Source organism: Mobula birostris, chromosome 17, assembly GCF_030028105.1.
Source record: "Mobula birostris isolate sMobBir1 chromosome 17, sMobBir1.hap1, whole genome shotgun sequence".
In the NCBI taxonomy this organism is placed as follows: Eukaryota; Metazoa; Chordata; class Chondrichthyes; order Myliobatiformes; family Myliobatidae; genus Mobula; species Mobula birostris.
Window position 1 is genome coordinate 23,201,648 of NC_092386.1, and position 27,736 is coordinate 23,229,383.

At 38.4% G+C, this 27,736-nt stretch overlaps 1 protein-coding gene across 1 annotated transcript in view; it reads left to right on the plus strand.

Moving 5' to 3' along the window:
- Window positions 1–21,326, plus strand: part of wdr36 (WD repeat domain 36) — a 73,203-nt gene extending 51,877 nt beyond the window's left edge. Inside the window, exons 15-23 of the mRNA XM_072281382.1 lie at window positions 790–898; window positions 3,220–3,299; window positions 5,274–5,381; window positions 9,143–9,240; window positions 9,481–9,626; window positions 10,020–10,139; window positions 10,663–10,744; window positions 16,249–16,436; window positions 18,852–21,326. Coding sequence (XP_072137483.1) covers window positions 790–898; window positions 3,220–3,299; window positions 5,274–5,381; window positions 9,143–9,240; window positions 9,481–9,626; window positions 10,020–10,139; window positions 10,663–10,744; window positions 16,249–16,436; window positions 18,852–19,001 — 1,081 coding nt within the window. The 3' untranslated portion in view covers window positions 19,002–21,326. The remainder of the gene's footprint in view (window positions 1–789; window positions 899–3,219; window positions 3,300–5,273; window positions 5,382–9,142; window positions 9,241–9,480; window positions 9,627–10,019; window positions 10,140–10,662; window positions 10,745–16,248; window positions 16,437–18,851) is intronic.
- The last annotated feature ends 6,410 nt before the right edge of the window (window positions 21,327–27,736 follow it).

Sequence of the window (27,736 nt, forward strand, 5' to 3'; positions counted from 1 at the left end):
GAAAGGTGATGTAACACAATGGTAAACATGCCTCTGTCCCAACTTCTGTTGAGTGTGTTGTAGCCATCAAATTCTAAATTTGTGTATATTTACAAAATACAATTAAGTTGGTCAGTAAAACTATTGAAAATCTTTTTTTTGTACTTTTGTTAGTTAAATAAAGGTTCACATGAATTAACATATCACAGATTTTTGTTTTTATTGCATTTTGGAAAATATCCCAACTTTTCTGGAAATGGGGTTTGTAATTGTCCTCTAACCACCTCTTCTCTTGATAATCTGAGTTTTTCAAGTCTCTTCATATTGTGTGCAATTTGAATTCTCTGTATATCTGGTTGGGATGCAAGGCTACTTGATCCTTTCCTGTCTTTTTTTCATTTCTCCTCCCTTTTTCCTTTCAACCCTCCTAGTCCCAACACTAATCCATCACAATTCCACCTCTTTTCTTGCTGTAACCCCAAATCCTCCTGTCTTTTTAATATTTAGCTTTTTCCTCTGTTTCCATTCTAACATCTGTCATTGCCTTCTCCAAGCTGCAATCCAGATTGGTTCCTCTGCACGGATGCTGCCTAATCTGAATTTATCCAGCTGTTTGTTTATTACTCTTTTCGTATCCATGTTACATTCATCTCTAACTTCTCATTTGATACCATTCATTACATTATCAACACTGTTTAGATGCTTGTAAATATCTGCAATTGTAAATATCTCTAATGTTCATGATATTGTATGTCACTGTTTTCACAAGTTACGGTTCTGAAATTTATGTTTGTATATCTTTTTTCCTAGTGGCATGTTGGCTGTTGCTATGGATGATTTCAGGATAGCAGTTATGGACAGTGAAACAAGAAAATTTGTGAGAAGATTCACTGGCCATCAGAATCAAATAAATGACATGGTATGATATTATTAATCACTTTGCTGTTGTTAGTTAATTAAATTCATATGTAACACTTCCTAAGTCATATCACTTTAGAGAGCGGGCAGAATGATGACAATTTTTTTCCATTTACACTTTACTATTGAGTTAATGCATCTGTGGCAAGTAGGAATAAATAGTTCATTTTCAGGTTGGGTCATCTTCATATTTTTTCTGGTGTGGTGAAAGATGCCACAGTAATCTTTGCTGCATTCCTGGTTGTTCATCATCTACCTCAGAGATTTAGATGAGGAGATAGATTTCACTATACCAATGTTTTCTGGTGATATGGTGCCAGTATAGGCTGCAAGGTAAGAGAACTATTTTCATGCTGAATGAATGATTAGGGGTGAGGCAAGTAGAAACTTATGAGGTCAGCCCAGTTGGTAGGAAAAAAGATGATAAGCAGGAGTACTTTTAAATATAAGAGATGGAAGGCGTTGGTTTTCATAAAGATGAGGTATCCTTGTATGTGAAGTGTTAACTTGCAGGTTCAACAAACCAGTGAGAAGGCACGCAGTATTTTGGCCTTTGTTGCAAGGAAATGTGAAGGAATAGAGGTGCCTTGCTCCATGTAGAGCCCTGGTGAGACTGCACATTAAATATTGTGCGCTAGTCTGTTGTCCTATCTGATAAAAGCTATTCTTGCAATTGAGCGACTGAAGGAAAGGTGTACTCTATTGATCCCTGGATGGTAAGAGTCCCACCTTATATAAAATTACAAGGTGGGCTGTATTGTACTGATTTTAAGTGAATGACAAATGATGATTCTGAAGTGAACAAAATCATTAAGAAGGTTGACAGGGTATCTTTCCCCTGCCATGGGTGACTGGAAGCAGGGGTCATATTCTCAATGTAAGTGGTCAGCCATTCAGGATCAAAATGAGGGAAAAGTGCCTTCACCCCGAAGATAGAAAACCTTTCATATTCTCCATGCAAGGGAGCTGTAGAGGCTCATTTGGAGTGTATTCAAGACAGAAATATGCCATCACCTTGTTCTTATTGAATGGTGGAGCTGAACCAAGGGACTGAATAGCCTTCATATTTCTTGTGGTGGTGAACTGGAGCTGGCTCTGAGAAAAGGCTATAGTTAAGTGTCTGAAATATTCTACACTATCTAATTAATTGGAATGCCGGTTTCCACTATGGAATTTGGGTTTTGTAACAATTTGGTTGGATTGGACCACTTGGTGACCTTGTTTCTGCTTCCTTGAATACTTGCAGTTGCAATTACCATTTGTGCCTTATCGTGAGATAAGTAGTTGATAGGGATGAGCAGACCTGGGCAGCAGAAGCTGAAGGCCCATCTTCAGTCAGCAATGATGGCACCTCGCAGAACTTGCTGATAAAAGGTCTTTTTCCATGGTCTGTGACCATCTGTGATGGTCAAAAATCTTTGTTAACATGAAATGTATTTAAAATTAAAATGTTAAATTATTTTCAAAATTATTCAAACCCAAGTTTTGTAAATTTATAACTGAACTACTCAGATCCACTTAGCTTTTCAATGAAGGTTGGCAGTCAAATCATTGGAACTTCTCTGGATGTTCAAATAATGGCTTGAGAACAGTGAGGGGTTTGAAATGAAGCATATCTTGCCCCTCAGTTCAATATGGCCAGAAACCATCCCTGGACTCAGTGCTGTGTTTGTGGTGCAGTAGTAGAGTTGTGTTGAGGAAATTCTGAATAAGGCAGTGGATCTGAGCTGGCCATCAGCGCAATTCAGTTTGCCAGTTGAGATTGGATTTGATTAATGCCTGGGTGGTGCCCTTGCTAAACCTTTCCATGGTTGATGGATGATTCAGGTTTAATATCACTGACATGTGTCGTGAAGTTTTGTTTTGTGGCAGCAGTACAGCGCAACACCAAAAAAAATTACAATAAGAAATATTTAAATACATAAGTAGTGAAAGAGATCCAGTAGAGTTTAAATGTTGTTAGTTTTGTATTGTGTCCACAAAAATGACCAAGGCTGCTTTTGCCCCAGAGTTTTCACCTTTACAAGTATGACCTCATCTCTGTAAAAATGTAAGATTTTTGGCACAAAGATAGGCATCTCACTGGTGATAATTCCACTCAGTTAAGAATTAAAAATTCACTCCATTGAGGCAACATTATAGGGGGCAACCATGATGAAATGGTGGAACAGACTCAGTGGGCCAAATGGCCTGATTTTGCTCCTATGTATTATGGTCTTGTTGTCAGGACTTTTCTTATAGAAATTAATAAAACTTCCATTGATAGAATGATGACAGCATAAATTATGTTAAGTAATAATACCTGTAATTGTGTCTTTGAAGGCTTATAGTTCAGATGGACGGTGGTTAATTACTGCTTCAATGGACTGTACAATACGGACCTGGGATCTCCCATCAGGCTGGTATGTTGCTGTACAGGGTTATGAAATAAAGTCTGAAGAAACCTTTAGCATAGGACGGTACGGCACAGGTTCAAGCCCTTCAGCTCATTGTGTGTATGTGTCTGTACTTCTGTTTCACTCTTTTCCATTCTCTTCTATATTTCCATCATGGGAATAAGACTCTTGACTATATACCCTCTGACACTCTAGAGTAAACATCCAACTTTGCTCAACCTCTCTTTATATCCAGTAATTCATAATCCAGGAAACATTCTGCTCAACATCTTCTGCATTCTCTGCAATATAATTGGCTAGCGATGATAAATCTTTGTCAAGGCCTCAGCAATTTCTTTGCTTACCTCTCTCAATAACCTTGCAGAGAACCCCTCCACGCTCTGTGGACTTACCCCGTTAACATTCTTCAATAAACCTAACCCAGCCATCTTCTTGATTTCAGTGTGGCCTGGATTGTTAGCATACCTTGCCCTGATCTTGCTATCCCCCGTGCCTTTCTCCTTGATGAAAGCTGATACAAAGTATCTCGTCCACATCCATTGGCGCAGACACAAATTCACTCTTTTATCCTTGTGTGATCCTACACTGTAGCTTTTAGTGTGGTGCTGTTACAGCTTGGGATGTCTAAGTTCGGAGTTCAATATCACTGTCCTCTGTAAGAAGTTTGTACATCCTTCCTGTGAGCATGTGGGTTCTCTCCGGGTGCACCAGATTCCTCCCACAGTCCAAAGACATAACCAGTTAGTTGATCATTTTAATTGTCCTGTGATTAGGCCAGGGTTGAATAGGTGGGTTGCTGAGTGATGTGCCACTTTGGCCAGAAGGACCTGGTCCATGCTATATCAATGAAAGATGAATCAATCCTGTTCACCAAGAACATTTTATGGCCCCTTTGATTTCATCTTATTAAACTTTTACATAGGCTTTTTTCCTCCTCAGTTTACGACATCTTTTGTTATTCAAGGTTCTTGCATCTCTTTAGCCACACAATCAACTGCACCATGTTCATCTTTCTGTTATTGCTAGTACGTGACACAAGAAGTAATCTTGAGATTACACCCTAAAGGTCTTTTTTTTTTTTAATTTTCCACTTATTTCCCTAACTTTTCTTTGCAGAATATTACGTCAATGTAACTAGAATCAATATTGACTGCGACTTCTGTCTTTCAAAATGTCTTGTGCTTCCTCAGATATGTGAGTTGACCCTGGGAACAGACCATCCTGGAATCTTTCTCAGGGCCATAGAAACACCTGTCCATGCCCCTGATTAAAGACTCCTCTCACTATTGGTAGAATTTAATCTACACCACTATACAGCTACTGATCTGGCTGCAGCTTCAATATCAGGTGGGAGGTGATGCTCTTCTCGACCACCACGCCACCCCCAACAGAATTCAAAATGAAGTACTTGTTTTAGACGGGGACAAATGCAGTTGATTTCTGCCTACCCCTCCTGTCAGACACCCACGTAGCTAATTGAACTTTTAATATGATCCGTTCTCTAAAACTCTTATTGTAAAACTTATGCCTCCTGCATGCTCCTTAGAATGTCCGTCGGCCACTCTAACTGATCAAAATGGTGTGAGAGTAGCTACAGCCGGACACCCTTCCTGCAGACATAGTCATCAGGGCCGTTAGACTGTTTCCTGATCTCTACATCTGACAGGAGAGGAAAATACCACTCTACTAACCTTATTGCTCCCTTGAATGAACGAGCCAACTTATAAAACAAGAAGTGCCTGACCTTGCCCTTGTTGCCTTCTTACTGTATTTTACAAAAATTTTTGATATTTTGGTTAACTACCAGTCCTTGTTTGGAAACATGGGTGTTGCTTTGAAAGCATTTTTTACCCTCTGTAATCAAGTTTATTGTAATGCTCTTTGGGACAAAACATGAATTACAAATACTTTAGAATTAAATATAATGCTATTTTCACAGTTTCTATTTGATTTTTTAAAATATTTCTCCTGTTCCCACAGCCTTGTGGACTGCTTTTTACTTGATTCAGCGGCTGTCAGTATTACCATGTCTCCCACTGGAGACTTCCTTGCTACTGCTCACGTCGATAACTTGGGAATATATCTCTGGTACGTGTAGGTTTTACGGAATAAGTATACAGCATTAATTATTTGTGAATGTTTCTCCAGATCTACTTTCAGGCATATTGAAATGTTCCAATTATTCCAGTGATCATTAAAGATTTTTGTTAGTTGTTTAAAAGGTTACATGAGACACAGCTTGCATTTCAATGTGATAAAGTACTACCTGTAATGGAAAACAAAATTGGTTTTATTTTGTGTAATTACTAATACATACTCAAAGATATTCAATAAGCTTTCAAATCCTACCTACAGTGGCATGCAAAAGTTTGGGCACTCTGGTCAAAATTTCTGTTACTGTGAATAGTTAAGTGAGTAGAAGATGAACTGATCTCCAAAAGTCATAAAGTTTTAAGCAAGATAGTGTATTATTTTTGTTTTGTACAATTTTAAGAGTGGGGAAAAAAAGGAAAGGAAATCCATGCAAAAGTTTGGGCACCCCAAGAGATTTGAGCTCTCAGATAACTTTCACTAAGGTCTCAGACCTTAATTAGCTTGTTAGGGCTTGTTCACAATCATTGTTAGCAAAGGCCAGGTGATGCAAGTTTCAAAGCTTTATAAATACCTTGACTCCTCAAACCTTGTCCCAATAATCAGCAGCCATGGGCTCCTCTAAGCAGCTGCATAGCACTCTGAAAATTAAAATAATGCCCACAAAGCAGGAGAAGGCTATAAGAAGATAGCAAAGCATTTTCAGGTAGCTGTTTCCTCAGTTCATAATGTAATTAAGAAATAGCAGTTAACGGGAACGGTGGAGGTCAAGTTGATGTCTGGAAGACCAAGAAAACTTTCCGAGAGAACTGCTGGTAGGGTTGCTAGAAAGGCAAATCAAAACCCCTGTTTGACTGCAAAAGACCTTCAGGTAGATTTAGCAGGCTCTGGAGTGGTGGTGCATTGTCCTACTGTGCAGCGACACCTGCACAAATATGACCTTCATGGAAGAGTCGTCAGAAGAAAACCTTTCCTGCATCCTCACCACAAAATTCAGCGTCAGAAAGTTTGCAAAGGAACATCTAAACAAGCCTGATGCATTTTGGAAACAAGTCTTGTGGATTGGTGAAGTTAAAATAGAACTTTTTGGCCGCAATGGGCAAAGGTATGTTTGGAGAAAAAAGGGTGCAGAATTTTGTGAAGAGAACACCTCTGCAAATGTTAAGCACGGGGGGGCGGGGGGGTGGATCAATCATGCTTTGAGCTTGTGTTGCATCCATTGGCGCGGGGAACATTTCACTGGTAGAGGGAAGAACGAATTCAATTAAATAGCAGCAAATTCTGGAAGCAAACATCATACCGTCTAAAAAAGCTGAAGATGAAAAGAGCATGGCTTCTACAACAGGATAATGAACCTACACACACCTCAAAATCCACAATGGACTACCTCAAGAGGCGCAAGCTAAAGGTTTTCCCATGGCCCTCACATGTTAGTTCCCCGACCTAAACATCATCGAAAATCTGTGGATAGACCTCAAAAGAGCAGTGCATGCAAGATAGCCCAAGAATCTCTCAGAACTAGAAGCCTTTTGCAAGGAAGAATGGGCGAAAATCCCCCAAACAAGAATTGAAAGACTCTTAGCTGGCTACAGAAAGCGTTTACAAGCTGTGATACTTGCCAAAGGGGTGTTACTAAGTATTGACCATGCAGGGTGCCCAAACATTTGCTTCGGGCCCTTTTCCTCTTTTGTTATTTTGAAACTGTAAAAGATGGAGGGAAAAAAAAGTAATCTTGCTTAAAGTATTAAAGAAATGTGTCATCTTTAACTTCATGCCTTTTGGAAATCAAGTCATCTTTTACTCGCTTAGTTATTCACAGTAACAGAAATTTTGACTGGGGTGCCCAAACTTTTGCATGCCACTATGCTGTAAGAAACCAAATGAACTAATCAAATGAGTAAAATTCATACTTGTATATATTTAGCATATCAGTGTAAGAGAACAATTCAAAATAACTCGGGGGAATGATTAAAATTTTACATTGTACCTGTAGATGTATACTTAACCAAGAGATCAGAAGTGGTATTTTTCCTGAGTTGGTGTCATGTCATCGATTTTCTTGAAGGATATTTAAGTATATGATACCATTTCAACATTTGTAGATCACAGAGGATATGAAGCATAAAACAACTAAATCAGCAGACTCCACTGTATTAATATAGTGTGCAAATGCCATAAAATACTATGAATGTCTGCCTTTTTAAGTTATTAGCTCTGATTATGTTTCAGAATTTGCACCAGGAATTAAACAATGAACCACCCTCAGGACCATAACCCTATCTTGCATGTGTAAATTGCCGCTCTGAAGACGAAGTTAAAAGTAGTCCAGCTGCAAGCTCATTTTTTCTCTTGTATTCAGGCTTGGGAGCAGGGACATTCTGTCTCACTCTGCTAGGCCAATTTAAAAGTACAACACCTTGGCATGCTGCAAAGTTGAAGAGTTGTTAACCTGAAATGTCAACTGTTGCGTCATGGATCCTGCCTGACCCATTACATACTTCTAGTATGTTGCTATTATTTCTTGCATCCTATCCCGGATGGAACTTGTCTCCTGCATAATCCCCAAAGATGGTTCTTGACCACACATATGAAGCCAAGGTTGTTTTGAACACCTTGAGGAATCCTTGTGGTTGGCAGGTTCACTGTTTAGCTCCATTTCACCGTGTGGTTCAGGCCAGCGCTGTATCATTGGCTGACCTGTTTTCCATAGATCTGTAGAGAAATTTGAGAGGGTGTACTTGACTTGCCAACTGTTAAATGGCATGAACTCATTCAGTGCCGGAAGTCAGGGGGGACTGTTGGGCACCCTGGTTACTAATTTATGCATCCACAATAACGTTTGGTTGGTGAGGTCAGATGAGATTGCCAGATTTCGGATGCGTTGTGTCAAGTGGTCACGACCTGCAGAGCTATGGTTCTTCCAGTGCCTCATCCTTTTTTTTTGGAAGTGCCTGCTCTACTAATGGTCAGTCAGGTCGTGCGTCATGTTAGGATGCTGCTTACTGCCCCCCCCCCCCCCAAATAAAGGATCTTGAACGCCCCTCGATGACTTCTATTTTCCCTAACACCCACATGGGACAATAATCACCCCAGTTGAGAATCACTGATCTACAGCTATTTCAGATCGAGTTACAATAAAAGCTACATCCTTAGATGTAACTTTTATTCAATTGTTGGAAAGAAGTAAAAGCACAATCTTAAGGGGTGTTTGGTTGCTCGTGTATTTGTCTTTTCTCATTCAGCTAAAACTGAATCAAGTTGGATTTGTCAGGATGCCCGATTAAGGAAGAACAGTTATTTCTCATATCTACTTCAGAATATTTATATTCACTTAAATGTGGGAGTGAAACATAGAAGTGACCATACTGAAATATAATATTAAACTTGTTTTTTTTCTGTAGATGGAAGCACATTTAACCACATATGTATTAAAAATGAAGCAGGGTCATTCTATGCTTGTGTTTTACCTCAGTCAACACCTCCAAAGAGTTCTTAGCTATTTTTTGAAAATTGTTTGCTCTGTTTAAGCGCAAGGGTTGACACAGTAAAAAGAAATTCATTGTGAAGTATTATAAGGTATTCTGAAGCACAGTATCATGTTTCTTTTTAAACGAGGTATGAAATTCAAAGAACTGTATATTAATAGGCAAAATAGATTCTTTGAAAAAAGAACAAATTTGTAAATATTTAGGGAATTTGGCTCTGTTAATTGGGATTCATGGTGAATGCTAATGTCTTTTTCTCTTTCTTTTCCTTAGGTCCAACAAAACACTATATAATATTATTTCCCTTCGTCCTCTTCCTGCTGATTATCAACCTACTGTAACGATGCTTCCTGGAGCGTGTCAACAAGAAGGTTTATTATATTCCATTTCTAGGATATTTTTTAAATTAAAGTTTTGCTTAATAAGTACGTGATGCTATATCAAATGACAAATCACATGTATGGAAGAACTAATGTTATTTTTTAAGATTCTCCTTCAAGATAATATATGCAAGTTTTCATTTTCATAAGCTAGCTATAGCCTGTTATGTTAATAACATTTTTAACATTTAGCATCATTTTATCAATAACATGAGAAACTTTTTTTTTAAGATATGGAGACATCAGACATTGAAACAGAAGTAGAAAGCCAGATGATAAACTATGAATCATCTGAACAACTTGGAGAGCAGTTGGTGACGCTGTCTTTGCTTCCAGAATCGCGCTGGAAAAATCTTCTTAATCTTGATATTATTAAGGTAGCAAATAATTTGCATTAGTAGTCTAAATTTTCTTGAATGAATAGTTTAAAATGCATTACTTTTATTGTGGTTTTACATAAAAATGATCCAGTAAATATCATTGATGATTTACCATATTAATCCTGTTCATTCATGTGGTGTAAATTAATACATGAATTTTACCACCTAAATTTTATTTGAATGTTTGAATTTGCCTTAATGATGACCATCATTAGCATTACTTTCATTACTTGCAATTAAATTGAAAACTGCAGATGTTTTGAATTAAAATGATGCATCAAGCTAAAGTTGTCATGTGTTTAATAAAACATCTCAATAACATTTTTAAAATTATACTTTGTGTCTGCTGTGTTCTTATTACTTATTGGGTTTTGTTTGGCTGATCTACAGAAAAGGAACAAACCCAAGGAACCACCTAAAGTGCCTAAATCTGTTCCTTTCTTCATTCCAACTATTCCTGGCCTTGTGCCGCAATTTGCTGCTGCAGAACAACAAGCTGCTGAGGACCAGGTATGAGGGAGAAAAAAAAATCTTATTGCTAATCATTTTGGAGATGTTAACATTATTCATGTCTGCCTCCCTAAAAGTTTGTGTGTGAGAGACTTTTGAGAATTTTTGAGTTAACATTTTGATCACTTAGATTTTCTTGCTTTGGAGATGTCACAACAGTAGAAGAGATGACCACCAGTAAAGTTAATTCCTGTCTGTTCTGGCATTGTTAGAATCATCTTAATTCCATCATAAACAGAAAATTAGATATATTGCTTTAAAAATTACAGTAAAAATGGAGGATTGTTAAGATTTAATATGATCTGTATTTTAGAATTCTCCACAGGGTTCTGAAATTAATAACTATAAAGGCTATTGTGTAATGTATCACAAATGTGTTCTAAATCTATATTTTCAAATGCAAAAGGATAACTTCTACATTTAAATTGAATTTAATGCAACATGAAGATGCACAGTGCAAAAATCAGTAAAGCGTGTTGAGATCTTTTGTTTTTAATTCTCCAAAATTATTTGGTATTTTCAGTCCAAAGTGGTAAACTTGGGGGTACTGGCACAAGAAACAGAATTTTACATGCAATTGGAAGGTGCTCTAAACACCAATAATTGTAAGTAACTTGCATTTATTTTCTTGTATGTGCTCGGTATGTTTGATTTTTTTTTTAAAATGTTGCCTAAACCAATTTCCCCCGGGATCAATAAAGTATAACTATGACTATCCTATACAGCTCCAGATATCGACGTCGCAATAAATGAAGCTTTTCCTGCCTGCCTGAAAAAAACTTTAATGATTTTGCTTTGTATTTGCTTACAAATACTAGTGATTTATTCATGGCATTGATGATCTTATGGTTTTTACTCTAACACTGATCTGTTGAGATTTTGATCTTGGGCTGTAGTGCAGCTAATGATTTTTTTAAGGAGACCAGGCAAAATCTTCATAGATTATTTTCTGCAGATATAATGCATTAAATGTTTTTGGATATGCTATGAATTTAGCATACAAATGGGTGTCATGTTGGAGTGATTTTTGTATTCACCCATTTTCTCAAGTCTGTAGACTGTGGTTGGTTTGTTACTATAGCAGACATCCCACCTCTCCCGGAAGTTCTGGGAGTCTCCTGCATATTGATAGTGGCTCCCTGATGCCCGCAAATTATATACAATATCCCGGAAATCGATTTTTTTTGAGAGAGAGATGCCAGACTACACTAAAGTGTATCCCTGCCTAATAGGGGTCAAAAATAATGACAGTGTTGCTTGCTGCACTGTTTGCAACAGTGACTTTTCTATTGCCCATAGTGGGTTAAGACTGCAAAAGACATGTTGAGGTGAGTTTAACAGGTGTCATTCATTCGTTTGCATAGTTAACATTATTTAAACTAGCTGGCTAGCTGCTAAAGAGCTACTGTATTGCACACATCCCACCTCTCCCAGAAGCTCCGGGAGTCTCCCGTAAATTGATGGCGCTACCTCCCGGCAATGAGTTTTTGCAGGGTGGGATGTCTGTTTGCTTCACTTAGTGCAGAATCATGTTTCCCCATGGCAGTCATTTCAGTGCTGTATTTTTCAAGTGACCTTTTTCAAGATGAGGCTTTCTTTCTCTCTCTATGAGGAGAGGTTGGGCTAACTTGGAATATTTTCTCTGGAGCATTTGAGCCCAAGGGTTGATCTGATTGATATAAAATTGTGAGAGGCATCGATGAGGAATGTCAAATATTGGAGGACGTGAACCTTGGATGAGAAAGGGAAAGTTTAATGGAGATATGAGGCAATTATTTTTTCAGACTAGTAGATTCTTGGAATGCACTAGCAGGGGAAAATGGTGGAAGCAGATACAATATTTGAAGCATTTAGTTAGCACATAAATGGCAGGCAATGGAAGGTGTGGACAATTACCAGGCAGGTGGGCTTAGTTTGGATTAATATCATGATCACTACAGACTATGGGCCAAAGGAACTCTGCCTCTTGAAGAGAATAGTTGTACTGAAATTAGTTGCCAAACCCCTAGCTGAAATACTTATTAGGAAACACAGATCAAGAAAAATAAAATTAATGTCAATAGCATCTTGCCCCTGTTCAGCTCAGGGTGCACCCTTAGTGCATCCAGCTTGGGTGAGGAGCAGCTTGTGTCTCTATCAAGATGTTGCCTATCAAACACAAGCAAACATATTTCAGTTCTTTCTGTGTACCTTCATTTTCATAATGCTTGTAGGTGGTCTGAAGGAAGCAATAGAGAGGAAATTTTAGTGTGGTTAGTCTGACCTCGGTGGTTTTAGAGTCAATTATTGAGGATGAAAGTTTAGAATCAGAACCAGGTTTATTATCACTGATGTATGCCGTGAAATTGTTTTGTGGCAGCAGTATAGTGAACGACATAAAAATTACTGTAAGTTGCAAAACTATATCATGCAAAAGACAAATAGTGAGCTACTGTTCATGGACCGTTCAGAAATCTGATGGCATCCGGCTGGTGGCGCAGTGGCATCAGCGCCGGACTTCGGAGCGAAGGCTCCCGAGTTCAAATTCAAGTCGGACCACCCCCCAGGCACACTTTCCATCCGTGCCAGGTTGAGCATCGAGCTAGCCACTCGGCCTCGTTTATATATAAAAAAAAGCAGCAAGGTCAAGTCAGGAACATTCATATTGTGACCCGGTTAATCCAAAAGGAGACCAATCCTGATACTACACGCCAGACAAGAATAGCTGACTGGTGCGACACGCTAGGAAGGAATCGGGGAAGAAGCTGTTCTTATAATGCTGAATGTAAGTCTTAAGGTTCCTGAACCACCTCCCCGATGGTAGTAATGTGAAGAAGGCATGTCTCATTTGGTGAAGGTCTTTAATAATGGATGCTGCCTCCTTGAGGCACTGGCTCTTGAAAATGTCCTTGGTTATAGGGTTGGTTGTGCCCATGATAGAACTGGCAGAGTCTTCAACCCTCTGCAGCCTCTGATGATCCTGTGCAATGGAGTCTCTGTAACAGGCTATTTTGATTTGTAGAAAACCCAGTTTTATGCACATTTCAAGGCATGCAACAGCACGCCATCATGAAAGCTAACCCCCCCTCCCTCCCAAGTGAGCAGCCACTGTTTAACAGCAGCATATGTGAGAAGGGCTCTGCAGAGAGTCGACCCCCATAAGGCAGCCGGGCCAGACAACATCCCAGGATGAGTACTTGGGAAATGTGCTTATCAGCTCACTTGCATCTTCACGGACATCTTTAACACGTCACTCATCCAGGCTGCTGCTTTCACATGCTTCAAGGCAGCACTATCATCCCTGTACCAAAGAACTCTACACTTTCAGAACTAAATGACTACTGCCCAGTGGCACTGATGCCAGTCATCATGAATTACTTTGAATGGCTGATAATGGCACATATCAAAAACTTAATTCCACCACATTGGACATTCACTAATTTGCTTACTGACAGAGCCATTCAGTGCCAAATGCCTTCTGTCATGCACTTGGCCCTGACACACTTAGAAAACAGGGATACATGTCAGAATGCTTATTTCAGTTTGTCATTCAATACATGTTTTCTGCAGGATGGATTAACTAGGCATAAGAATGGAACACTTTGTAGATGTATTTAGATTGTTTCCTTGATTTCCCCAAAGAAATCATATTCTTTGCAAGTATTACATGCTTTTGGTTGGCCAATTTCTTAATCCCTAGAACCAGAAAAAGAATGGATCAGGGTTGTATATACAAGGCAATTATTTTAAATTTATAGGATTATTCTCTCAATCATAAATTGAACATATGATATCCCAGGTTTGCTCATCTTGTGAAAATTGATGGGAATACATGCAGTGATGAGAAAATTTGGACTCTGTGACAGGATATGGATCAGCTGAGTAGGTGGGTGAAAACTTGAGAAAAGGAATTTAATGAAGGAAGATGTGAGGTCATTCACTTCTGTAGAAGGTATCAAAAGGCCCAGAGAACTCGCCAGCGTTTCTGCATAGAGTTGATGTCTGGCTTCCTCCTTGCGTAATACAGTTTCAAGTTGCATTTCTGGATGCAGCGACGGACTGTGTTGAGTGACAATGAATTTCCGAAGTACTCCGGAGCCCAGGTGGTTATAATTGTCACAGTAGCATGACGGTTTCTGTGCACTTTTCAATCTTATTTTAACTCTGTCCCAACTTTTGTTGAGTGTGTTGCAGCCATCAAATTCTAAATTTGTGTATATTTACAAAATACAATTAAGTTGGTCAGTAGATCTATTGAAAATCTTTTCTTTGTACTTTTGTCAGTTAAATAAAGGTTCATGTGAATTAACATATCACAGATTTTTGTTTTTATTGCATTTTGGAAAATATCCCAACTTTTCTGGAAATGGGGTTTGTAGCATTTTGGTCTTTGTTACTGGGGACTTGAAGTTTAAAAATAGAAACATTTTGTAAGATATATGCATGGTAAGTGAGATGAGCTCTGGAGTGCTGCCTGTAGTCTTGGTTCTTTTATTTAAGAAGCAATAAAGTAGCATTGGAACTATTTCAGAATTATTTTTTTATTTAGCTCTTCCTGGAATGAGAGGGTAATTCTATCACAGAAAAAAAAAGTTGATCTCTGTTCTTCAGAGTTTAGAAGAATGAGGGGTGATCTGATTGAATTATAGAAGATTCTGAAAGGGCATGATAGGGTAGATGGCAAAATTGTTGCTTTAGTGGTAGTGTTTTGAACGTGGGACATAATTATTTCTGTCATAATGTAAGATCCAGCTATTTCTATTACCATAGAAATGGCCACAGTCCATCATCAACATCCTAGATGTTGTTAAACATGTATTGCCATAAACTTACTGTTTTTTTATCTCAGTACAGCTAGATGACCATTGTTTCTGTGCCAAATTTATTGATGCTACATATTAAAACTGAATTTTATAACTTGGGGGTGATGTACCTTATGATGATTCAGTACCAACTTGTATTCATAGCTGGTTCAAAACCTTAATTTGCACAGAATGCTTGTCAAAGCAATTCCTGAATCAGAATCCTGTGATCAGTCTTGGAGATGCATTCCTTAAACTACACTTCCCAAACAGGAGCACTTCCTTACTTGGGTTCATGAGCTTTAATCAAAGTAATCATTACAAGGCTCCTTTTTCTAATCCCTTGCTTACTGAATTATCAAACAGCTGAAGGTAATTTAATTATTATGTGAACAGAAAGAAAGTTGCAGACTTGGCCCATGGCAAGTTGTATTTGGTTGCAGAGGGAGATTGTAACTGGGTTAAATAAATAACTTTAATAAACTTAATTTCTTTTAAAATAAAAAATAAAATGCTTGGAACTGTATGATTTCGATCACAGCAACAGCTTTGGTTTGGGGAAATGCAGTTATAGTGTGAACATCACTGCTGTTTTCAGCATAAATATTGAAAGATGTATTATACTGTTGGCACAGAAGGGGGACTAAATTGTGATTACAGAAATGAAATGATCTCCTATGCATTTTTTAATTTATACTGTCGAACTAAGTAGCTTAGTGGTTATGTTACTGGACCCATCTGTTCCAAATCTGACCTAATCACAGGATGTGTTCATTTTTGCTGAGTCAGTGTCTTTGCATTCCCTTGGTTTTGGAATATGCTCACTTTAAATTGTTATCCCTTATTACTCTTAAAGCTGGACTTGCAGTGATATCTCTAACCTTAGAATAATTTAAAACTTTAAATGGTCAAGAACTATTAATTCTACCTGCAGAGGTCTTTCTCTATATTCGTAATACGAAATTCTGTGATTTTTTTTTTTTTTTTAACTGTTTTGATATACCTGTGTATGGAATGATCTATCTGAATGGCATTCAGGCAAAGGCTTTTCACTGTATCTAGGTGCTCATGACAATAATAAACAAATTACCAGCTATGGTAAAATATTCATGTTCTGTTCTGAAACTTCTGAATTGAGTGCAGTTAGCTAATATTCATAAATTGTATTACAATCTAATGGAAAATGGGACAAATGGGTTCTTACATCTATTTCTTAATGTGGGGGGATTATCATTTGGCTGTTATTTAAAAATATAGTTATTTTGAATATTTGTAACCAAATAAATTTTAAAAGAAATTGAGAATTCTTTGCTCCTTGTTTGCTGCAGATGACCATGTAATTAAACTTTTGAAAGGAATGGGACCATCGAATATTGACATTGAGCTGAGGAGCTTGGCCCCAGAAGGAGGAGGTTCTGTGAATGTGATGCAGAGTTTTCTGCAAATGATCAACTACATGCTTGGTACAAAGCGTGATTTTGAATTGGCTCAAGCCTACCTTGCATTGTACTTAAAGGTAATTGAATTTTTTAATTTGGAAGCAGAAATCTTTTCAGTTTGCAACTTCATTTCAAACTTGGAATAAATCCAAGCACTTACAAGAAAAGTTGGATGTCTGCATTCACATGAAAAGGTTATTCCCATATTCTACTTGGTGATCTTTGACTTTTTCATTTAAAGCTACAAAATTCGAGCATGCTTTATTCCTAAAATCTAGGTTGAAGACCTTAAATTTTTTAAACAAATAGGTTCAAATGCCAGTAAGTATAAGATCCAGTAGATTTGAAGAATGAATATGACCCATCGGAATGCATAATCTGTTTTCTACAGCTGCAAGCATTCTAACTCCATTTATACAGTTTTTATGTTAATTGAATATTTGAATAACATTGAAACTTAAGGACATGGTTTGTATTGCCAGTATCCATGACACTGCTTGAATTGGCAGAAAGACCCTTATGACTATGAACACAAAGCTACAGATGTGGGGAAAAAACTGGAACAAGAAAACAAATTGCTGGAGGAACTCACTGAGTTAGGCAACATCTGTAAGGAAAGCAGTCAACATTTCAGTCTGCATCCAGGAGCTCCATTTTAATTTCCCCCTCTATTCCCATTCTGCCTATCTTTCCTTGGTTTCTCCAGAGTGAGGCTAAATGCAAGCTAGAGGAAGTGCACATCATATTCCTCCTGGGTAGTCTTACAGCCTGACAACACAAACATTAAATTCTCCAATTTCAGGTAACCTGCTTACTCCTTTGTCCAGTCCGCCCAGTTCCTCCTACACACACCCAACTGCATGCCCACAGTGCCTGATTGCCTTGCTTCTTTCCCCTCCATCTCCATCTGGCCATCATCCACACAATCCTTTCACTCGGTCCCTTTGCCCCTCTTTTCCTATCTGGCCAACCCACCTCCATATTTGGCTCCTTATAAAATGTCACCTTCTGAAGCCTTTTGTTTTTTCCCACTTTATCAGCAAGTAGCCTTTGTTGTTCTTTCCACTCTTCCCCTCCCCCCCCCCCCCCCCCCCCATCTGCCAGTCACCCCTCCTCGGCTGTACCTGCCTATAACTTGCGAGGTATGGTCCAAACCCTTCTCTGTACTGGCTATGTCCCCTATTCTTGCAGTCCAGGTGAAGGGTCTTGGCCCAGAACGTTAACAGGTGCTGAATGATCCACTGAGTTCTTCCCTCAATGTGTTATATTCCATACTTTTGGACTGTTAATTTAGGGAGGGAACATCATAAGATCATCATAAAAATAATGAAACCTATCTAGTAATAATAATGGACTATTTTAAATGTGGTTAAATACAATTTTCCATCATAACATTAAAATTTTTCTGTTTTTTTTTTGCCCCTGATGAAATAGAAGTTTTATTATTGTTGCCTTTTACCTGCTTCTTTCTCCATTTTAACTTTGGATGATTAGATCAAATGATTCCACTTTGCATAAGCAACACAACACACATTGCTTTCAAATATTTATTACTCCCACTCTTCCTCCTAATGTTAGCACAAGTATTTTCTCAGCTGATGGATTTGTGAGAGACAGAATGGTGTTACAGGTAATGTAGCTGTTTCACAGTTGCAGAAAGACCAAATAGCTGCCTCCTATGTCATAAGGAAGTATGAATTTTAAAGCACATATATGATGAGCCTCTCCATGGTGGCTTTGAGTGCAAATCTTAACATTTGACCATTTTCCAGGGTCCAAATATAAACAGACAATCCTTGTGACTTAATTGATTTTAATCAGCAAGCCCTCTCACATGAGATTGCTTTTCACGGTTTTATACAATCTTCTGTCACTTTCAATGTCATAAGAATGATATTTTCTGGAAGCTGGGATTTTGAAGCTTCATTAACTGCACTGCACTGTTCACTGGCTTAGGTGTTCCATTTTTTTAAGCACCTTGGTTACAGGCCAGTTTCTACGATTCTAAATTGAGAACCTTTGATAGATCATTGGGAGGTGGTGGGGAGGGGCAAGGAAGTTCTTGAAGCATTGAAATACCTGGTTGTTTATATATGAAGATATTACTGGATACTTTTAAAATGACAATGTTGTTTCCCTATGTTTTGGAACTGTATTCTAGGAGGCAAAACTTCAGGGTAAGGTGCTACTCACTGTAAAATAATGTCCACAAAACAGTCAATGTGTTATAAACAGTATTGCAATAATCAGTTCATCATACATTTGATCAATTACACTAGAAATGAAGATTTTTGAGGAATTAGGTGTGTCTGAATAACTGCTGTTTCGGTTCCTCCATGCCTCCTGTCTCCGCACCCCTCACCACACCCAGTTCATTTGTCAGAGTCCATGAATTGCAGGTATTTTGTTGTATGTTCATTGTGTTGGATCATTACATCTGCCCAGTTTTACAAATTATTTAATATTCTCTCTTTTTCGTACTACTATTGCAGCTCCATCTCAAGGTTATTGCCGCTGAGCCAGTTCTACTAGAAGAAATGTCAAAAGTATCAGTGCAGTTGGAGGAAACTTGGACGCATATGCAAAGTCTTTTCAATAAGAGCATGTGTCTCCTGGGCTACATGAAAAGTGCTCTGTTGTAGATTGAGAATTAGCGCTGTTCACTGAGTGCATATTCTACCTTTACACACCCACTCATGTTATTATGCCACTTTTTGCTACATTATTTACTGTTCGTTACCATGGATAGAAATTGCATTTTAGATATAATTCCTCTATTAATGTTTGAAGTATGCTGTTGACTATAATTTCTTAAAAAGGATGTGGTGGCATTTTTTTTTAAAAGATGTGCCTATAATAGGTTGACATAGAAGAGGAAATGCCCCAAACGTGCCAAACTATGCATTTCTGTGGATTATCAATTTTCTTCATGCTTGCTGTCTAATTATTTTCCATTACTATTGATATGTAAATAAAAGACATTTTATTACGGAGCTGTATCTTGTAAAACCAAAATTATTTGTCATATCTTTTATATTAGTGTTTTATTGCATTGAATTAAAGAGAATACATGTTTTATAGAATCCATCATATTTTCTACTTGTGTATTAATTCTATGATACTGATACTAAATCTCTTGGTGTATGCCTGCTGAGCAATAATCAGAAGCATTTTAATATTATTAAGTTATTACAAACAATGCTCATTCAGGAAGTAAGAAGTACACCAGGCTAAGCTCAAGAATAATGCAACATTTCCATGTAGAATCATCTGGAGATAATCCTTATTGATTAAACTTAACAAAAGCTGAAGTTTCCTGAATGTGTAGAGAAATTTGAAGGAAAAAGTGAAGAGTGAATCTAGTGCTGAAACAAAAGGAAAATCCATGTGGAAATAAATTTCAAATAACGGGAAGAAATATGAAAGGCAGGATAAGGTCTTGGTGCGTAATAGTAAAAGAACAGAATAACTGTGAAGCATACTGTTTATTTGACATGAGATAGCTTAGGTAGGGTAAAAGAATGGTGGAAGTATGAAATGTTAATAGCAAATAAATAGTGAACTGGTAAGGCTAAAAGGGAGGAAATGGTAGAGTTTTTAGTTTTTTTAAAAATTTATTCCATTTTTAGGAGCTGGGCATAGCTGCAGTGTTTTGAAATTTCAGGATTAGACTAACCATGAAAGAATATCGCTGGATTTCAGAATCAGTTTGGTATGTGGTTTGCATCAGTGGTAAAGCTCATGGGTTTGGGAGGTAGAAATAAATGTGCTACCACTCTTTTCTGAGGTTGCAGGGAATGGTTGATCTGGATAGAGGCTGGGAAACTATTCCAGTGAGTCCATTTATCTCGCTTGGTTTTAGGCTTCCTAGGAATTGTAGTTCCTCCACTAATCCGGAGAAGTGGTGTGATATTCCATCGCATTCCTGCCAGGGGCCTTGTAAATTATTGAAAGTTTTTGGGTTGTCATGAAGTGAGTCATTCACCATGTGATTCTGGTCTCTGATTTGCCTTTGTAACAGGGTATTTAAGTAATTGGCCTCAAATTCAGCTGGACCAATGATGACTACCAGAGAGGATATCTGCGGGAAGTAGGCAATGAAAATGCAATAAAAGTTATGGCCATGCATTTAGATTCTTTTCTTGAAATAGTCACTGCTTGGCACTTTTGTGATGTGAATATTACATGCCACTTGTCAGCCATGTCTGGATGTTGTCAGTCTTGCTGCATTGTAGGCATTGACTGCTTCACACACTGAGTTATAAATTGCAAAATGATTGTAGTACCTCCCTACCTTTTGACCTTATGGTGAATGGAAAGGCATTGATATTCATGTGAAGATGATTATCTTGAACTAATAGAATGATGTCCCAAGGTTGAGATGATTCCAAAGCTTCAATCATCTTCCTTTTAGCAAGGTTTGATTCCAGCCATTGGAGTATTTTCTTGATGATGCTCCATTTTTATATAGGGTCATTGCAAGTAAGGAAGTGTTATTAGAAAATGTTAATTGAAATGAGAAAATAGCCCTTAGAATAGAGTAACATTTAACTAAAAAAAATTTCCTTTAGTCTCTGTGTAGAAATTGTGCTACTACGCAGCATAATTTTTCAATGTAATGCCTCTTTAAACGAGCTTAAATTACATATTTCGACCCACCCAGCCAACACACTTATCGTCCCTTTCCCCACCGGGAGAAGGCTCAAGAACTTGAAGACTCATAAGGCCAGATTTGGGAACAGCTTCTTTCCAACTGTGATAAGACTGCTGAACGGATCCTGACCTGGATCTGGGCTGTACCCTCCAAATGTCCGGACCTGCCTCTTGGTTTTTTTTTGTACTACCTTACTTTCCATTTTCTATTTTCTATTCATGATTTATAATTTAAATTTTTAATATTTACTATCGATTTGTACTCCAGGGAGCGGGAAGCGCAGAATCAAATATCACTGTGATGATTGTACGTTCTAGTATCAATTGTTTGGCGACAATAAAGTATATTACCAAGACAAATAATCATTTGGGACTAGATTCTTTTATAATGTAATTGTTCATTGAATAAATATAAAATAACTCATGTTTTGTATTTACTTTCACTGTACTGAACCATACCAATTCCATAAGACATAGCAGAATTAGGCTATTTGGCCCATTGAGTGCTCTGCCATTTCATCATGGCTGATCCATTTCCCTCAGCTCCAAACTCCTGCCTTCGCCCCATAACCCTTCATACCCTGATTAATTAGGAACCTATCAACTTCTTCCTTAAATGTGCCCAATCACTTGGCCTCCACAGCCACCTGTGTAACAAATTCCACAGATTCACTGCTCTCTAGCTAAAGAAATTCTTCGTCATCTCCATTCTAAGTGAACATCCCTCTACTCCTAGACCCCCTCATCATTGGAAATAACCTCTCCACATCCATTCTACTGTAGACCTTACAATATTCAAAAGATTTCAATGAGATTCCTTCCTCATTCTTTAGAATTCCAGTGGGTGCAGGCCCAGAGCCATCAATCAGTCCTCAAATGGTAACCCTTTCATTTCTGGAATCATTCTCATGAACCTCCTCCAAAGTGTCTCCGATATCAGCACATCCCTTCTTCGATAAGGGTCTCAAAGCAGTTCAATACTCCAAGTTGCCCCTAACAGTGTCTTTTAAAGCCTCATCATTACATCCTCTTACATTCTACTCCTCTCGAGATGGATGCTAACGTTGCATTTGTGTTGCTTAGATTTCTGGCATCTGCAGATTTTCTCTTGTTTGTGATTGCATTTGCCTTCCTCACCACCAAATGAAACTGCAAATTAACTTTTTGGGAATCTTGCACGTGAGCTCCTAAGTCCCTTTGCACCTCAGAGTTTTGATTTTTTTTTCTCTTCGTTTAGAAAATAGTCTATATTTTCATTTCTTTTGAAACTGCATGCCCATATACTTCCTGACACTATTCCATTTGCCACTTTGCCTATTCTCCTAATCTGTTTAAATCCTTCTGCAACCTCCCTGCTTCCTCAACATGACCTGCTCCTCCATCTAGCTTCTTATTGATAATAAGGCTATCAGTCCCAACACAGACCCCTGTGGAACACCACTAGTCACCTGCAGCCAACCAGAAAAGGTTCCCTTTATTCTCACTTTTTGCCTCATGCCAATCAGCCAATGTTCAGTTTGTGCTAGTATCTTTACTGTAATAACATGGGCTCTTAATTTGTTAAGTAGCCTCCTGTGTGGCATTTTGTCAAAGGCCTTCTGAAAATCCAAATACACAACATCCTTTGTCTCTCCTGCTTGTTACTACTTGAAAGAATTCCAGCAGATTTGTCAGGCAAGATTTTTCCTTGAGGAAACTGCTGATTTCTGCCAATTTTATTATGTGTCTCCAAGTATCCTGAAACCACATCCTTAACAATCAATTCCAACATTTTCCCAACCACTATGGTCAGCATAACTGGCCTATAATTTCCTCCTGCCTCTCTCCCTTTCTGAAGTGTGGAGTGACATTTGCAATTTTCCAAGTCCTCCAGAGCTACAATATACCAGAATCTTGATTCTTGAAAGATCATTATTAATGCCTTCACGCACCTCTTTCAGAACCTTGGGGTGTACACTATCTGGTCCAGGTGATGTATCTACCTTCAGTTTTTCAGTTTCCCATACTCCTTCCTAGCAATGGCAACTCCACTCACTTCTGCCCCCTGACATACAAACTTCTGGCATACTGCTAGTGACTTCCACAGTGAAGACTCGTGCAAAATACTTATTCGGTTCATCTGCTATTTCCTTCACTCCCATTATTAGAACTCCAGGCTCATTTTCCAGTGGTCTGATATCTAGCCTCTTTTACTTTTTATATATCTGAGAAGAAACCTTTGGTATCCTCTTTAATATTATTTACTAGCTTCCCTTCGTATTCCACCTTTTCCCTCTATGGCTTTTTAGCTGCTGCCTGTTGGTTTTTAAAAACTTCCCAATCCTCTAACTTCCCACTAGTCTTCGCTCTATTATATGCTCTCTCTATGGCCTTTATGTTGGCTTTGACTTCCCTTGTCAGCCACAGAATACTACTACTTGTTTACTTTTTATATATCTTATCTTGTCAGCCACAGAATACTACTTCTCTTTTACTTTTTATATATCTTCCCTTGTCAGCCACAGAATACTACTCTTTTACTTGTATATCTGAAGAAACTTTTGGTATTCTCTTTAATATTATTGACTAGCTTCCCTTTGTATTCCATCTTTTCCCTCTTTATGGCTTTTTAGGTGCTGTTAGAATACTGCTTCTCTGGGATATATCTATCCTGTGTCTTCCAAATTGCTCCCAGAAGTTCCAGCCATTGTTGCTCTGCTTGTGACCTCCTTCAATCAACTTTGGCCTGCTCCTCTCTCATATCTCTGTAATTCCCTTTACTCCACTGTATTACTGATAAATGTTCCTCTCAATTTACAAGGTGAAATTAATCATATTATGATAACTGTTCTCTAAGGGGTCCTTTACCTTAAGCACTCTAATCAATTCCAGTTCATTGCACAACACCAAATCCAGAATAGCTGATCCCCTTGTGGATCAACCAGAATCTGCTTTTAAAAAAAACATCTAGGCGTTCTACAAATCCCTCTTGGGATCCAGCTCCATCCTAAGTTTCACAATCTACCTGCATTTGAAATCACCCATGACTATCATAACATTGCCCTTTTGACATGCTTTTTTATTTCCTATTGTATTTGTCACCCACTTCTTTGCTACTGTTCAGAGGCCTATATATACAGTAACGCTCATCAGGATATTTTTACCCCTGGAGGTTCTTAGCTCTATCCATAAGGGTTCTACACCCACTCCCTCTGCCTTCCTGCCTGTCCTTTTGAAACAATATGTATCCTTGGACGTTCAGCTCCCAACTATAATCCTCCTTCAACCACAAGCCCGTGGTGCCCACAATGTCATACCTGCCAAGTTCATCTACTTTACTCCATATACTGCAGGCATTCAAATTAAATTCCTATGACAATATGTTCTTTACTTGATTATTTTTCCCTATATTCTTTAGAAAAAAATGTTTGTCCAAAAGTTTTCAATGGTGAGTAAAATTTTAGATTTGATTGGTGTATTTGTAGTGTCATGTTACTTTTCCTTGCATATAGATTATCATTTATAACCAAACTCTAAACCTGCAGAGACCATAAAACCATAACATAAATGAGCAGAATTAGTCCATTTGGTCCATCGAGTCTGCTCCACCAGTTCATTATGGATGATCCATTTTCTCTCTCGGCCTCAGTCTCCTGCCTTCTCCCCAAATCCCTTCATGCCCTGACTAATCAAGAATCTATCAGCCTCTGCCTTAAACAAACTAAATAACTGGGCCTCCACAGCCATTTATAGCAACAAATTCCACAGATTCATTACTCTCTGACTATAAAAAAAATACTTTCTCAACTTTGTTCTAAAATGGCACCCCCTCTATTCTGAGGCTGTGTCCTCTGTTCTTAAAGTCCCCCACCATAGGAAATATCCTCTCCACATCCACTCATTCGAGGCCTTTCAATATTCGATAGATTTCAATGAGGTCTCCCCTCATTCTTCTGAATTCCAGTGAGTACAGGCCTAGAGTGATCAAATGCTCTTCATTTAACAACCCTTTCAATCCCAGAATCATTTTCGTAAACCTCCTTTGAACCCTCTCCAGTCAGCACATCCTTTCTTAGATAAGGGGCCAAAAATTGCTCACAATACTCCAAGTGAGGCCTCACCAGTGCTTTATAAAGCCTCAACATTTCATCCTTGCTTTTATATTCTTATCCTCTTGAAATGAATGCTCATTTTGAGGCATGAAGCTGAGGAAAACAAGCGGATGGCAAGATGCTAAGCAAGTATGCCTCTTTTATTTTAAAAGTAGTCAAATGAAATGTGAAATCAAGGTCATATCTACTGTGTGGGGAAATTACCCCATGTATTTGCTGTCAATCATTGCTGAAGAATTTTTTTTTTGTTGGTGTATTCATTCAAGGGGTGCAGGCTTTGCAGTCTAGTCAAAGTAAATTCTATTATCAACGTATATATATGCCACCATATACAACCCTGAGATTCATTTTCTTGAGGGCATACTCATCAAATCTATAGAACAGTATAACAGGGTCAATGAAAGATCAACCAAACCACAGAAGACAACGCACTGTGCAAATACAAATATAAATAAATAGCAATAAGAATGAGAATATGAGATAATGAGATAAAAACTCCTTAAAGTGAGATCATTGGTTGTAGGAGCATTTCAATAATTCAGCATTTAATCATCTGTTTCTTGTTGCCCTTGAAGCCTTTGGTGTGCTTCCCCCTTGAATAGCTGCAGTCCTTGGGGTGTGGATTTTTGACAGTTTGTAATCATCTGTTTATTATGACTTCAACACTTATTTGGAAAATTAGTATAAAGGGAATATATTGGTACTTAAATTGTATAGAATTAGAAATACAGCATTTTTCTTAGGGAGTTATTATAGACTAGGGATGGGTGCCTGTTTTGGGATAAATTTAAGACCAAGTGACCGCAATAAATCTTAGGTAATATTGAAAAATGCTGGAACTACTTAACTATGTCAGACTGGACGATAATTAATTGATTGTGAAGATGTTTGATTGAGTAGGTTGAAACTATTCCCACTGGCAAGAGCAATGGTAGTCAAAGGACACGGATTAAAGATAATAAATAACAAAGAGGAGAAAAGACAAAATACATACATTGGCAAGAACTAGAATATTGTTTCAACAGTAACATTAAAAAGGCAATTGGATAATTGCATTGAAAGTAATCTGGGGACAAGTCAAGGTGATTTGACTAAAATGTGTTCTCAAAGGGTTGATACTGGTAAGGTGAACTGAAATGGTTCTGATTTCATAACACTTCAAGTCATGCTGCTTTTGCCTTTATAATAGATGGTTACATATTTAAAGTGTATGAATTTAGATTTAAGATGATAAATCACTGATTCTATTTTAGAAACAAAGGAATGAAGAATCCCAAAAACACATTGAAAATGCAGGTACTTGGTGAGCGCATAAGAACAGTCCTTTGAAGCAGGTAACATTTAACTTGAGCAACAAACACAAAATGTAGGAGGAACTCAGCAGTTCAGGCAGCATCTATGGAAATGAACAACCAGTCAACATCTCAGGCTGAGACCCTTCTTCAGGGCGGGAAAGGAAGGGGGGAAATGCCAGAATACAAAGGTGGGGGGAGGGGAAGGAGGACTAGCTAAAAGGTGATAAATGAAGCCAGGTGGGTAGGAAAGGTAAAGGCCTGGAGAAGAAGGAATCAGATGGGCAAGTTCAATGGACCACGGGAGAAAAGGAAGAAGGAGGGGCACCAGAGAGAGGTGATAGGCAGGCGAGGAGAAGAGGTAAGAGGCCAGAGTTGGGAGCAGAAGAAGAGGGAATGGGCAGGGAAAAAATTACCAGAAGGAGAAATCGATGTTCATAACATCAGGTTGGAGGATACCTAGACAGAATGAGGTGTTGCTCCTCCACCCTAAGAGTGGCTAAGAAGGATAGGAAGGTAGGCAGAGGGGGAGGCGTGGCCTTATTGGTAAGAAATGATATTAAATCATTAGAAAGAGGTGATATAGGATCGGAAGGTGCAGAATCTTTATGGGTTGAGCTAAGGAATAGCAGGGGTAAAAGGACCCTGATGGCAGTTATTTATAGGCCTCCAAACAGCTGAAGGGATGTGGACTACAAATTACAACTGGAAATAGAAAAAGCTTGTCAGAAGGGCAGTGTTATGATTATTGTGGGGGATTTTAACACGCGAGTAGATTGGAAAAATCAGTTCGGCACTGGATCTCAAGAGAGAGAATTTGTAGAATGTCTGCGAGATGGCTTATTAGAACAGCTTGTTGTTGAGCCCACTAGGGGATCGGCTGTACTGGATTGGGTATTGTGTAATGAACCAGAGGTGATTGGAGAGATTGAGGTGAAGGAACCCTTAGGAGGCAGTGATCATAACATGATTGAGTTCACTGTGAAATTAGAAAAAGAGAAGCCGAAATCTGATGTGTCAGTGTTTCAGTGGAGTAAAGGAAACTACAGTGGCATGAGAGAGGAACTGGCCAAAGTTGACTGGAAAGAGACACTGGCGGGAAAGACGGCAGAGCAGCAGTGGCTGGAGTTTATGCAAGAAATGAAGAATGTGCAAGACAGGTATATCCAAAAAAGAAGAAATTTTCGAGCGGAAAAAGGATGCAACCGTGGTTGACAAGAGAAGTCAAAGCCAAAGTTAAAGCTAAGGAGAGGGCATACAAGGAAGCAAAAATTAGTGGGAAGACAGAGGATTGGGAAGTCTTTAAAACCTTACAAAAGGAAACCAAGAAGGTTATTAAGA